Consider the following 15,282-nt stretch of genomic DNA (forward strand, 5'->3'; position numbering starts at 1 on the left):
CTCTGTAGTGGTTGTATCAATTTACATTCCCACCAACAGTGTAGGATGGTTCCCTTTTCTCCACATTCTCTTGGCATTTATTGTTTGTAGACTTCGATGATGGCCATTCTGACCAGTGTGAGGTGGTACCTCACTGTAGTTTTGATTTGCATTTCTCTAACAATTAGCAATGTTGAGCATCTTTTCAAGTGCTTTGAGATTTTTTTTTTTTAATTTGCTAATATGAACCCTGACCTTAGTGAGCTTGTAGTCTAGAGTAGATGGTACAGGAGCCTAAACCACTATAACACAAGATAGAAAAGTGATTCATGCACTGAGTGAGGTACCATTAAAGTGGTTGGGAGAGAGATGCCCTTCCCCCACACTGTCTTCAGGTGGAAGCAGTGACACTGGGTTGTAGAAGATTGGATGGGAGAGCAGGTATTATGGTTGGGGCCTGTGGAATAGGGGAATCCATGTTCCATGCAGAGAGAATTCCATAAGCAGAGGCAGGGAGGTGGATAATGTGTGTGCATGTGTCCGTGTCCTGGGAAAAGTGGTGTCTGCACAAGGTGGCTGGACCATAGCACATGAAGAGGATGAAGAATGGCTTCAAAGGTTATGGCCAGTTGGTGGCAGCCTCTGAATCACAGGCCAAGGAATTGAGACCATGTTCAGTAAGCAGCGGAGACCAAGCAAACCCCAGCTGTGCTTCAGAAGAGTCATGTGGTAGCAGCATATAAGATGTGTCAGAGAAAAGAACCCTGGAGGTAAGGATACTTGTCAGAAGACCACTTTGAGGAAGTATCAAGAACCCAGGAAGTTGGAAGCTGTCTCTTCAGCCTCTCAATTCCCATATCCCTTTACCTGTATCTCTTGTATACACTTATCAGTTTTTACCTTATGTATCTTTTTTAGTTTAAAAGTAGATTTAGTTCATTATTAAGGAAAATTAGACAACATAGAAACATATAAAGTAAACAGTTCCCTGTAGTCCCACCACCCAGAGATAACTACTGTTAACATTATGGCTCTATCCTTTCAGATCACATTATATAAATCACACTATATTGGCTTTTTTTTTTTTTTACAAATATGAGCATAGTTTTAAAGCCTACTTTTTTTTTTTTAAGTTAGAAGTTATTTTTTATTTTACTTTATTTTTTTGCGGTACGCGGGCCTCCCACTGCTGTAGCCTCTCCCGCTGCGGAGCACAGGCTCTGGATGCGCAGGCTCAGCGGCCATGGCTCACGGGCCCAGCCGCTCCACGGCACGTGGGATCCTCCCGGACCGGGGCACGAACCCGTGTCCCCTGCATCGGCAGGCGGACTCCCAACCACTGCGCCACCAGGGAAGCCCTTAAAGCCTACTTTTTAAAATTACTTTACAGTGAACATCTTTCCTTGTCAATCAGTATTTCTAGATTTCTGTTGTTGTTTTGGTTGGTTTTCGGTTTTGCTTTCCCAGTTTTTAAAATTGTGGTAGAATACGCATAACATGAAATGTACCTTTATTGACAATACATTCACAGTGTTGTGCAACCATTACTGTTATTTAGTTCCAGAACATTTTCATAACCCCGAAAGGAAGCCCTGGATCCATTAAGCATTCATTCCCTATTCCTCTCTCCTCAGCCCCTGGCAACCACTTATCTGCTTTCTGTCTCCAGAGATTTATCTGTTCTGGAAATTTCATATAAATGGACTCGTACAATATGTGGCCTTTTGTATCTGGCTTCTTTTACCTATCACAGTGTTTTCAAGGTTCATTATATCTAGATTATCCTTTTTTTTTTTAAACAAAAGATGCTCATGAACAAAAAGCACTGAGAAACAAGACCTTACCTCAAGATTTCCACTTCCCTACCTCCCTACCTGTTAATAATTTTGGATACAGCATCTGGACCTTTTAGATGAACATATCAAGCGATACGTCCTTCCAACATATTCTGCTGTCTCTCTCTTCTCATCACCTGACATGAATGTGGGAAGATGCCTTAGCTTTTCTAGTCACTTTCAGGATTTAGGACAGGCCCATTTTCAGGTGTTAAAATATCCCATGTAAATCAAAACTTCCATCCAGTCCACACAGCCTGACCTGCAGATCAGCCCTTCTGCTCCTTCCCCACAATTCACTCAGCCTAATCCTGGGGTGCTTTTGTAAGTTCCTTAGAAACCCACCTCCTGTGTTCTGCCTACTCTAACCCCTCTGGGGGCAGTAGGGGAGTTGCATGCACTATTCCACTGGATACTTGCCTAACTTCGGAGGGCTACCTTCAGTTCCTCCTTTTGACACTGTCCCCCTGGAACCCCTCTGGCCTTCTTGGGTGGAGTCCTGTCAAGATGTCCCCTGGAATCTATAACTGTAGAGGGCACTTGCCATATATATGATCATCTTGCATCCTTTTAGTGGCCTTTCTAGATCTGGGGAAATTCCCATATTGAGTCCACCCCCCGTGCAAGGTGGTAGCCTCCCTTGCAGCCAGGATACAGCTGTGTGTTCTATCTCTGCCAATCAGATGGAGCTGGGACCTAGGATTTGGAAGCTGAGAAGGAGAGGATGTTGGTGTGGTGCAGTGGCATCAGCGATGCTTTTGCTGGAGCAGCGCCAGGGTCCAGTCACTGTTCCTGACCATAGAGTTTTGATGCCTGGCTCTCTGACCCACCTGGCATTCAGCATCCTTTAAAAATGCATACTCTGCTTAAACTATTGAGTTTAATTTTTACTAAGATCCTTGACTGATGCCACATCCTTGCTTAGCCTGGTGGTTAAGGGCAGGTTGCTCCCACCAATGCTCTCTGTCCCCACCTGGCCACCTCCCATGCCCCAGCCAGCCTGGGAGTCTGGCATATGTTTCTCTTGCCTTCTCTCCTGCAGGCTGTCAGGAGTAGTAGTTACTGGACCAGCTTCACCATCTGTTAGTATGTTCCAAATATATGGTCTGACATCTCTCTTTAGAAAATGTGAGTAGTTACCATTTTGTCCTCAACTTTTGGGCATCTGCAAAACTCTGAGACAACAGGAAAAGTCCTATTGCACACCCTGCCACACACATATTTTCTCTGTATATTATGTAAGTGGGATCATCATCTACTTGTCATTTTGTAACGTTTTTACTTAATGTTATATTGCAGACAACTTTCCATGTTAATGAGAATAGTACACCTTCATCCATTTTTAAAATAAATATCAGCCACATTGGTGAAAGAACTATTTATAAACAATAAAAAGCACCCATTTTAAATGCACACTTGGAACCATCACCACAAGAAAGGTTTAGAATACTGCCATTATTCCCAAAAGTTCCCTCATGTCCCTTTGCCGTCAGTACTTCCCAATCTTCAGCTCTAGGCAACCATTCAACTTCATCCTTTTCAATAGCTGTATGACAATCCCATAATATAGAAGTTCCTTAATGTATTTAACCAATCTCCTATTGATAGACATTTACATTGCTTTCAATTTATTGTTTTATTGATTCCTTATCAACACATATTTGTGGAGCACCTACTATGTGCTAGGCATGGTGCTATTATAACAATTCAGTGAACTTCTATATGTATATATGTGTGTATGCATTTATTATTTCCCTAAAGTGTATCCCCTAACAGATGAGTGACTGGGCCAAAAAGTGTGCACGTTAAGATAACTTTGATAAATATTGTTAAATTACCCATCGGCAAATTTGCAACAATTTACACTTCTATCAACAATGTGCATGAATGGCCATTTTCCCACAACATCCTCAGTACTAGGGATTATAAATCTTTCCCAGTCCATTAGGAGAAAAAATGTTTTGAATTTATGTGTCTTTGCTTACTGATGAGGTGGGCCAACTTAGCGTCTGTGAATTTTATTCTGGAAATCACGGCCCCAGAAGCCAGACTCCCTTGACCTCACCCCTCAGAGTGAGGCTGTGGCCGGGCTCTCTCCACTGAACTGGAAGGACATCCTGTCCTGTTGAAAGTGGGACAAAGGTCATCCTTTGGTTCCTGACAGCTCCCTACCTCCCGCCCCCCTTTTCTTTAAATTAATTAATTAATTAATTTTTGGCTGCATTGGGTCTTCGTTGTTGGGTCTTCGTTGCTGCGCATGGGCTTTCTCTAGTTGCAGCGAACGGGGGCTACTCTTCGTTGCGGTGTGTGGGCTTCTCATTGTGATGTCTTCTCTTGTTGCAGAGCTCGGGCTCTAGCACGTGGGCTTCAGTAGTTGCGGCACATGGGCTCAGTAGTTGTGGCTCGCGGGCTCTAGGGCACAGCCTCAATAGTTGTGGCGCACGGGCTTAGTTGCTCTGCGGCATGTGGGATCTTCCCAGACCAGGGCTTGAACCCATGTCCCCTGCATTGTAAGGTGGATTCTTTACCACTGGACCACCCTGGAAGTCCCCCTACCTCCCCTTGAACAGCCATGTTGGAGAAAGCCCCTCAAGGATGGGGTTGGTCCTAGTCTCTCCTGTGATTGGACCTGCCCCTGCAGGTATACCTGAGGAGGTCCATGTCATTTAGACTTCTAAGCTGGCAGAGAGTGTGGGTGGAAATATAGCAGACTTAAATTAGATATAGTTCCTGACCAACTAGATAAAAATCATTATCAAAGGAGAATTTTAGCAAGAGTCACTCTCTTTTTAACAAGTAAGTATATCAATATATATGTTAATGCCCCCAATATTACTGGAAACTGTTAGAAAGTGGCACCAGAATTTCCTGTAGTCTCCCCCTCCACTGTGGTGCTCTTCTGTCCTCATTCCCAGGAAAGTCAGATCTGCTTCCATAGATCACAGCTTGTAACTCCTGGGGGTGGGCAGGAGATGGGCACGGGTGGGAACCCAGGACCTGGTTATGTGGTTGGTTTAGTTGGGAAAGGTTAGGGTTTATGGCACGAGGAAGGAAACAGGCTCCTCGGGCCTTGACTGTTGCTGAAACAGCTCAGAAATACTGTGACAGGGTAGTTCCTAAGTCAACTATGTCTTTTCTTGTGGTGTAAGGATATCTATTGCTATTTTTGGTTTCATCCTGTCCTCCATTTTCACTCCAGTGCCCATGGAGAAGAGGGTAAAATTAAGCAAGTATTTGGACTTATTTGGTCCACAGCCACTCTCTACAGCTTGCAAATGATTAAGACGCTCCCCCAAAAGGGAACTTTCATACTTTGCTGTGGAGTGTGAATTGCTATAGCCCTTTGCAAAGCAGTCTTGTTTTAACCATTAAAATTTAAGATACATACTCTTTAGCCCAGTAGTCTCACTCCTGGGAATCTATCCCATACAAATAAAAATACCAGTACATAATGAAATGTATACAAGGATATTTATTGTAGCATTTTTCACAGTGGCCAAAAAAAAACCCATCTAAAACTGCCTATCAACAGGAACATTGTTAACTAAATTATGGAGCATTCATACCATGGAATATTATGTAGCATAAAAGAAAGAATGAGTTTGAGTTTTACTGCCTGACTTGGGAGAGGGGGATTTCTATAGTTTCCGCTGTTGAGTGTGAAAAGCAAAGAGCAGTTAAGTTTGAATAATGTATATTTTTAATAAAACAAACAATGAGATGTTTATTTGTGCATAATTGTGTAAGCACAAAGAAAAGTAAGGAAAAATATACACAAGCTTAACACTGGTGTGTGTTTGTGAATATGTATATTAAGGGAGGGAGAAGCAGGCAAAAAAGAAAACACAGGTGCCACTAAAGACATGAATTTTATGATAAGCAATTTATATAAAATTATATATTGTACCTGTGTATATATATGAATTAAGAAGTTAGAAAAAATGTAAATCTTTACCTATTGATCAGAAAGGATGTCCATTATATATTGCTAAGTGATAAAAGCAAATTGCAAAGTTGGTTTTGTTTTGTTAAACACAAACCCACAAAAATTAGCCTATATATGTGAGTACATGCTTGCATAATTCTGAGCAAGGGTTTCCACACCTGGGTATTAACATAAGACCTCAAGGGAGAAGTGGAGGGTTAAAATGGAGGCTGGAGAGAGGTTTATCTTTTTTAAAATATACATCTTTGTATTATTTTATGTGTTGCAGTGGACATTTATCTATAATGTATCAGTGATCTATTGCCACAATAATACCACATAACAAACCACCCCCGAAACTTGGTGGGCTTAAAGAAACAAACCTTTCCTAACAGATGGCTGAAGGAAGAGGAGGATTGTTCCTGCCAGTGTGAGCAGTCGTTATCTACCTAATATTTATAAGGAAGTTTAGAGCTTTCAAAACACTCCTTTGTAATGCTTCATTCTTCTCACCTCTTTGAATTTTAATTTCTATCTATGCGTCTGTCTTTATCACTAGCCCACTAGTTTCTTGAGTGCATCTCTTTTATCTTGATAACCCCAATGTTTGGTATACTTCCTAGAACACAACAGGTGCTAATAAATGACTAAAGAATGATTTTTTTAAAAAAAACAAAGTTTTATTCACCTTCTGGGTCTGTGAGCCTGCGATTTAGGCTGGGCACAGCTGTGTGACTCTTCTGGTCTTGATCCAACTCACATGCCTGGGGGTGGGGGGGAGGGGAGGTGGGCAGCTGGCTGTTGGCTGTCCTTGGCTGGGGTGACCAGGCATGCAGGCTGTCATGGAAATGTGTACGTGAGAGGGCAGTCCCAATCACATGAATGCTTTTCATGTTTGCTGATACGGTTGTCAGGGTTCTACAGAGAAATAGAAGCAATAAGATAGATATATATGTGTATTGTCTATCTGTCTGTGTGTGTGTGTGTGTGTGTGTGTGTGTGTGTGTGTGTGTGTGTGTGAATAAAGAGATTTATTATAAGGAACTGGCACACAGGATTATGGAAGCTGAGAAGTCCAGACCCAGTAAAGCCCATAGTGTAAATTCGAGCCTGAGTCTGAAAACCAGAGGCTGGTGCCCCAGCTCAAAGTCAGTGAGGCGGAGAGAGAATTCTTTCTCACTCAGCCTTTTGTTCTCTGTAGGCCATTGACAGATTGGATGAGGCCCACCCATACTGGGGAGGGCAACCTACTTTACTCAGTCTACCAATTCAAATTTTAATCTCATCCAAAACACCCTTGCAGACACACCCAGAAATACTATTTAACCAAATATCCCTTTATGCGTCAAGGTGACACGTAAAACGAAGCATCACAGTTTCCAACCTACGTGGACAAAGCAAGTCATATGGCCAAGCCCAGTGACAGGTGAAGGGGCATTGGAAAGTTATGTGACTTGTCTTCGTCCATTTGGGCTGCTGTAACAGAATACCTTAGGCTGGGGGGCTTCAACAACACACATTTATTTCTCAGAATTCTGGAGGCTGGGAAGTCCAAGGTCAAGGTGCTGGCAGATCTGGTGTCTAGTGAGGACTCTTCTGGTTTGCAGTCAGTGGTATTCTGGTTGTATTCTCACATGGCTAAGAAGTCATCTCTCTTGTGTTTCTTCTTATAAGGTACTAATCCCATTTGGGAGGGCTCGTTCCCCATGAGCTAATTACCTTCCAAAGGCCTTACCTCCTAAATCATCACGTTGGGGCTTGAGATTTCAACATATGAGTTTTGAGGGACACGTTCAGTCTGTAACAATGACAAATACAGGAAGGGTGAGAATGGGGTCATTTTTGCATCATACCATATGTAGTCCAAAAAGTGTTGAAGAAAGAGGACTTCATCCTTCCATTTACCAAAGAAGAGTCACTTGCCTGGTGCCATGTAGAATTCAATTGCCAAGTTAATTATGTCTGGGTTCTTAACATGTTTAGTCAACATCACATACAGGTGAAGATTGCTTCAGAGATTTGCAAATTGCGGCGTTTACGCTTAAGATCTTAAATCTTACGCTTAAGATTTGCTTGACTGGGATGGAAAAGGCGAAACGTAGGGGTAACAGGGCAGCCACTTGCAGCCCTAGCTCACTGTTGGTGCTTCCCCATATCACAGCTATTTGAGTTCCCCAGGAGCTCTGCAGAATTCTGGAGGGAAAATGACATCAGGCTGGGGTTGAGGAATGCCTGCTGGGGGGGCATCCTTTTCTGCCCAGGCCAGCCAGGGGTGAGGAGCCAGTAGGTCCTTTGTCCCAACAGGGACAACTTAGGGGAGTGTTTGTTAGGAAAAAGAATATCGAGAGGAAGGGAAGGATTAGAATAACAGTCCTCTTTGTTTTCTTCTCGGAATACCTGAGTAATTTCAGATCTAGTTTTGTGTGATCTCGTTTTGTGTTTCCCCTGCTTTATGAGACTGGTAATAGTTGAGAGGCTGTGTAAGTGAAGAGGCGCAAACAATAGAAAGTAAGAGGGGTCCACGGGAGACTGTGCCTCACCTAGAAAAGAGAGCCACTGTGCGCTCCCTGCCCATTTGCTTAGCCACTAAGGATTGTGCAGTGGACTGGAGATCAGAGTGGGAGAATGCTCGGAGACATGATTGATTTTCTTCATTTTCACTTCTTGTTAACGGAGCAAGGTGTGAATGGGTCAGGGTAGCAACAAGGATGACTTCATGTTGTTATACACCGACCTTCCTCTTCTAGCATAAGAATCACCCTTCTCCGCCTCTCACAGACATGGAACATCATGTCTGTGAAAGGTGCCTGAGTGTCTTCTCCCTAGGAGCAGATTCTACAGCGAGCTTTAGGATGTCAAAACTGAACCCCACACACATGCAATGCTCTCTAACTAAAAGAGCCCCAAGGTTTGGTAAGAACACATCTTTCACATCTCCTGCCGACCAGTTACCAACACTTGGCCAGTCTTGTTTGGAGACCCAGGAAACTTATTCAGCGGAGTGTCCAAACCTGGTCTGGCAGACAATTGGTTATACACACAATAGCTCCTTCCTGTCCTTGCTCGTTAAGAGAACTGAGATTTGTTTATGGAAACGATATGCACAGCTCCAAAGGATGAATCATGATTGGTCTAGGCTCTCATATCACTCCTTACTCCCTTGGCCAGCTGTGCGTTGTCCTCGGTTCCTTTGCAGCCGTGTGACCGCACTCTGCACAAGAGACATCAGATGTTGACTAGAGGACTTGGAGAGATGATGCTGACGGAATAAAAGATCAAAGCTTCGTGAGGAGAAAGCCTTTGATTCTTTTTTTTTTTTTTTACATCTTAATTGGAGTACACCTTTGATTCTTTTCTTGTTTGGGAGCTAGTGTGAGGATGTGCAAGCTGGAGCTGCAGCAACCATTCTGCAACCACAAGGCAACAAGTGTGAATAATGCATCACACAGGGGATGGGGGAATGGAAAGATGCAAAGAGCTTGGGTCCTTGGTGATACCTTTGAGCCACTGCCTCCAGGCCTCTTGCTATGTAAGATAATTAAAAGTCTTCACTGCCTAAGTCACTGATAGCCAGATATTCTGTTACTGGCAAATAAAAAGTATTCCTAACTGATATATCTGGTCATCTTCAGCCTGGCCAGGGTGGGTTTTGCTGACAATTCCACCACACTAGCTTTGTAACCAGTTAACTTCATCTGCAAAATATGTTGGGAAAAAATACCTTCTTTATTACCTCAAGCAAACTTTCTGAATCACAAGATCAGAGCGTGGTCTGTGGATCAGCAAATCATTATCCCCTGGGGTTTCTTCAAAATGTAGACTCTCAAGCTTGCACCCCAGACACACTAAATTAGAAATTTCATGGGTAGGGCTATCAATCTCTGTCTTCATAAACCTTCCAGGTGATTCAGTTGCAATGGAAAGTGTAAGACCACTGACACTGAGGGTCAACTGGAGTGGTTGCATGTCAGAAACACCAGGGGAACTTTAAAAAGATTCTCAAACTCCACCGGCAGAGTTCTGATTCAGCATTTCTGTATTGTAACCTATGAATTTATATTTCCCAGAAGGCCCCCAGGTGATTCACAGTGAAACCAGGTTTGGTAACCAATGGAATGCATATGAAAGCAGGTCACCTATGCCAAGGGGCTGTCACTCTAGTAAGAGATGAGGAATAGACCTGGTCACCCTGGGGACAGGTGAGCTGAATTATGGATTTTCTCACCTGGTAGGTAAGGGAACTGACTGCTTGATCTTAGAAGTCTTCTTCAGCTCTAAGGTTCCTAGGATGCCCACTTGAACTTTGCAGATCTGGCTGGAACAAGCAAATATGGTCTTGGCAAATTACGTAGACAGACTCATGAGCAGCAAGTGGAAAGGACTGGAATTTTACTAAAGTTTAAACAGCAGCCTTGCTCCCCACCACTGCCAGACCCAGTAAATCCAAAACAGGTTTTCTCTTCTGCTTTTACCGGGTTTATGAGACACAGCAGGTTTGCACTTCAGATGTTCATTTATAGAGTGCTAGACTACACCTGCTTCATGCTAGGCTTGTGCTTTGGGCGTTCTTTCCTTTGGAAAATATTAATTTTAAAGAACATCATCTTAAGGCATCTTGCCTTCTAAAGTGTGCTACTTGTTAAGGATAAAAACTTCTGAAGCAGCCTACTTGCTGTCCATCCAAATATGATCTTAACCCTCTCTCCTGCCTCATCTCTGCCTTGTACAGGAGATGCCAATCATTTCTTCCCCACTCCCACATCTCCTTCCAGGAAACTGCAGTCCCTGTTTCCAGCGAGCCTGTTCCCCCACTCTACCCCTGAGTGAGTGTTTAAATCCGTGACACTGTGGAAAATAAACAACAACACCTCATTGATTGACTTCGGAAGATTATTTTGAAAACCAATAAATAAAGTGGGAAAAGTTAAGCATTTATCCTTCCTTTTCTATATGAACTGTACCTTAGGCTAATCAAATAGTTGATGAGGGGGAGTTTTTCTTCATAGAAGCTGATAAATGAAGAAGGAAAGGTGAAATCATAGCATGATCCTTTTGCAAGGCCTGATGAATTAATGGATCTAGGAGGCAACCATCAATGGCTGTTATGTCACAAACAGAGAAAAAAGAAGACATTCTGTGTCTCTGAATGGAAGTCATGACACTGCCTATAGTCTTGCAAAAAAAGTTCCACCTGAATCTGATTAAAGTCTAAAGACTAAAATTTACAGGAAATATAGAGGACAGAGGAACATGTTAAATGAAAATGAAGGGATACAATCACCATAATCCAGACTGTGGGAAACTTTCTAAGACAAATGATCTAGTTTTTCCAACAAATTGCACGGAAAACATAAGACACAGGGGGAAACCTACAGATTAAATGAGACTGAAGAGTCATATTAACCAATCATAATGTGTGGACCTTGTTTGGCTCCTGATTCAACAAACCTTTAAAAATTACAGGAAAAACAAGGAAATGTGAACAATTCCTGGATATTTGATAATATGAAGAAAATATTGTTGATTTAGTAGTGATGATAGTTTTGTGGTTACATCTTTTAAAAGGAATCTTATTCTTAGGGCTACGTATTGAAACATTTACAGGTGAATGAAATGACGTCGGAGATTTCTTTCAAAATAATCATGAGAGGTGGGGAAAGGGCAGGATACAGAGAAGCCTGTCCCTGAGCTGTTAACTGTTGACGTGGATGATGACTAACTAGAATTTCCCTGTACAGTTCCCTACAACTCTCTATATTTGAAATTTTCCTTCCTAAAAAGTCAAATTAAAACACTTTCATTTCTATTTTTTATATATAGTTTATATTAGCCATAACATATTAGTATAGGAGTTGATGTTTATTTTTTAATAAATATAGATTTATCAAGTTTTACTTGTTCTTCACTACTAAGGGTACCCCAAAATTTTGGAGTTTTTTTATTTTTCACACTTGCCTGCCCAGCTGGACTGGAAGGTCCATGGAAGCAGAGACCTTCCTAGTATATTCTCCACAGAGCTAATACCTTGTGGAGCGTGTAAAGTGCCCACCCTGGGAATACAGCTCGTTAAAGCACCATTCCAGAAGGGAGTATTGCTCACCTGGTCTCCCATTTGTGGACACCTCCATCCCGACTTCATTGTTAGTGGAGGATGGACAGTCCACACGACCATTCCTGCCAGTGGGAGGAGTTGGTTAGCTTGAGGCTTTGTAGAGAGAACAGAAACGATTGAAACTGACTAAATCTGTGTTATGGAATGGAGAACGTTATAAATTTACTATGCAGTTAATACTACAAATACTACAGGAGAGTTCTGGCTTTTACATGTAGACCCTCTTTACGAAAGTATTAAGGTAAAGTGAAACCACTGGCAAGGTGTGGCTACAAAATGTCTGTCCAAATTCTCTTTGCTGTCATCCCTGCCTCTTGGTTCCATGTTGTTGTTGTTATTGTTTTTGCCCCAGAAACATCTGGTGTGAAAACGGTGGTCCCCTGTATTAAAGCCCTTATGATTTTAGAAAGCTCTCCATCTCTCTTATTTCCAGTTGCTCAAAGTTCAGACTTTCCCAGGATTTCCTCAGTTTCCTTTAACTTGAGCTCTCACTTTTCTTTTTCTTTTTAAATAAATTTATTTATTTATTTATATTTTTGGCTGCGTTGGGTCTTCATTGCTGCACGCGGGCTTTCTCTAGTTGTGGCGAGCAGGGGCTACTCTTCATTGCGGTGCGCGGGCTTCTCACTGCAGTGGCTTCTCTTCTTGCAGAGCATGGGTTCTAGAGCACAGGCTCAGCAGTTGTGGCACACAGGCTTAGTTGCCGCGCGGCATGTGGGATCTTCCCGGACCAAGGCTCAAACCCGTGTCCCCTGCATTGGCAGGCAGATTCTTAACCACTGCGGCACCAGGGAAGCCTCTCACTTTTCTTAATTACACAGAAGTTAGAGACACTTCTCCACTTTGTAAATTTACCATCACTGCTTACTCCAGGAGCACCTTTTACTTCTGCGTGATGTAACAATTCTATCCCTTCGTCCCTCCTGAGCTTCAGGATTGGGAGAGGGTGTTCATCCTGGGTTGATGTCTTATAGGAAAAGCAGTTTGAAATTAGAATATAACTTACAAAAGGACCGCCCCTTGGAGTAACCTCCCTTGTAACTTGTTCAAAATCACCCAGAACATGGGTCTGTCTCCTTGTCTTTGTACATTCTGCCTGATTGTTACTGTCTCCCAGAAGACTTCTAGGTGGTACCACAGCATCCATTTATAGAAAAGTATACTCTATTTACCTACTCTGGATTTTAAGAGGAAATCTTACGCTCGGCCATCCAAATGCTTTCAACAGATCGTGCAATTTAAATTTATAAAACAGTAACTATGTCGATAAAAGCCAACACTACATGCCAGGCACTATTCTAGGTGTTCTACACGCATTAACTCATTTACTTAGTTCTATTATTATTCCCATTTTATAGGTGGACAAACTGAGGACAGAGGGCTAGTGAGTGGGAGCCAGCCTCTGACTATTTTTGGGACAGCAGTCTTGAAGCAGATCTTATTTCCCTGCCCAGGGATTGAACCTAGCGGCTAGTCCACCAGGGGCTAGAGGCTAGAAGCAAAGTTCCCTGGTTCTTACCTCCTTTGAAAGCAAAAATGTTTCAAGGAGGCAAAAACTGCAAAACAGATACAAAGTTTATTATAAGAGGCACAGCACAACGGTATGGGAGAGCACAGAGAGAAACAGTTTATTTTTTTGTTTTGTTTTGTTTTGTTTTGCGGTATGCGGGCCTCTCATTGTTGTGGCCTCTCCCGTTGCGGAGCACAGGCTCCGGACGCGCAGGCTCAGCGGCCATGGCTCACAGGCCCAGCCGCTCCGCAGCATGTGGGATCCTCCCGGACCGGGGCATGAACCCGTGTCCGCTGCATCGGCAGGCGGACTCTCAACCACTGTGCCTCCAGGGAAGCCCAGAAACAGTTTATTTATCGAAGTCAGAAGCAAGGCAGAAATACACACCCAGAGAGGAGTGCAGGCGTCCTGAATGAGGAGTCAGTAAAGAGGGGATTGAAATCACTTATATAGGGCAGTCCTTCTGGTCTTTGTTTACATTTGGCCAATTATCTTGTTTCTTTTCTCACACCTGACTGGCCCTGGGACCCTCCCCAACTTTTTGCACAACTTTTTGCTAGGATGGATCCCACCGCAGAGGCCTGTGGGGGTATGTCCACACTTATTATGGGGTGGCGCCCCCTCCCTTTTTGACCCCCAAGGAGCCTTCCTGCGCATGTGCAGACAGGAAACTTTTCCTTGACCTCAGGAGTGGTCATCTTATCTCTTTACTTCAGCAGAGCTCAGCGTCTGCCACTAGCTTTGTCCTTGAAGCGTCTGGGTGAGAACAAAGCTTCCATTTTACTCCACTTGACAGACACCAGCTGTCCAGCCCAGGGGCCCATCTATCTCCTCACTCATGACCACAGGCAGGCTGGCTCTAGGGTGTGCTGCCTGTCTCCTGGAGAGACCCAATTGGGAAGAAGAGAGGAACACCTGGAAGAGTGGAGAGACAGAACTACCAGAGGAGAGGGAAATCTCAGGAGAAAGAAATTTCTGGGAAAACGAGATTCTTAAAAAAAATAAATTTATTTATTTTTATTTATTTATTATTTTTGGCTGTGTTGGGTCTTCATAGCTGCGCGCGGCTTTCTCTAGTTGCCGCAAGCGGGGGCTACTCTTCGTTGCAGTACATGGGCTTCTCATTGCGGTGGCTTCTCTCGTTGCGGAGCACGGGCTCTAGAGCGCGCGGGCTTCGGTAGATGCAGCGCGTGGGCTCAGTAGTTGTCGCTCGCAGGCTCTAGAGTGCAGGCTCAGTAGTTGTGGCTCGCAGGCTCTAGAATGCAGGCTCAGTAGTTGTGGCTCATGGGCTTCGTTGCTCCGCGGCATGTGGGATCTTCCCGGACCAGGGCTCGAACCCGTGCCCCCTGCATTGGCAGGTGGATTCTTAACCACTGCGCCACCAGGGAAGCCCGGAAAACGAGATTTTTGAGACAAACCTGATTTTTGAGATTCCTAAAGCTGAAGTATAAAGTTACCCTGGTTTTTCCTTGTCTATTTAGTAGAAAGAGCTGTGGTCCAACCTGGCTCTCTGCCATCTCTCTGTGACACAGAAAAGTCACTTTATCACTCTGGGCCTGTTTTTTCATCTCTAAAAAAGAGTAAAATTATGCCTATTGCTATCCGCCGTAGGTAATGTTAGGAATCTGTTCACTATTACTTTGAAGGAAAGTCCATATGGAAGAATGTTCTAAGGGCTTCCATTTTTAGATGAGCTTAGGAGGACTTTGGTTTGACATCTGAGTGTAATCAATTCCTACTATTCAATTATTTGTTTTCAGGGCACCACATTTGTATGCCTTATAGAACCCACACTTGGACATGCTGACATCAGGCTTCAAGACAGCTGAGCCCCACTAGACACCCAAAAAACCCATGGCTCTGGTTGCATCTTTCAACATGACCAGTCCGCAGTAAGTAGCATTGGGATCGGCTCTCTGTG

The 15,282-nt window shown here is 43.5% G+C and overlaps 1 protein-coding gene across 1 annotated transcript in view; it reads left to right on the top strand.

Moving 5' to 3' along the window:
- TMEM266 (transmembrane protein 266) overlaps positions 1 to 15,282 on the top strand; it is a 143,288-nt gene that overhangs the window by 40,687 nt on the left and 87,319 nt on the right. Inside the window, exon 2 of the mRNA XM_032618326.1 lies at positions 15,122 to 15,253. Within this exon, the coding sequence (XP_032474217.1) occupies positions 15,216 to 15,253 (38 nt within the window). The 5' untranslated portion in view covers positions 15,122 to 15,215. The remainder of the gene's footprint in view (positions 1 to 15,121; positions 15,254 to 15,282) is intronic.

This window comes from Phocoena sinus, chromosome 2 (genome assembly GCF_008692025.1).
Source record: "Phocoena sinus isolate mPhoSin1 chromosome 2, mPhoSin1.pri, whole genome shotgun sequence".
Lineage (NCBI taxonomy): Eukaryota > Metazoa > Chordata > Mammalia > Artiodactyla > Phocoenidae > Phocoena > Phocoena sinus.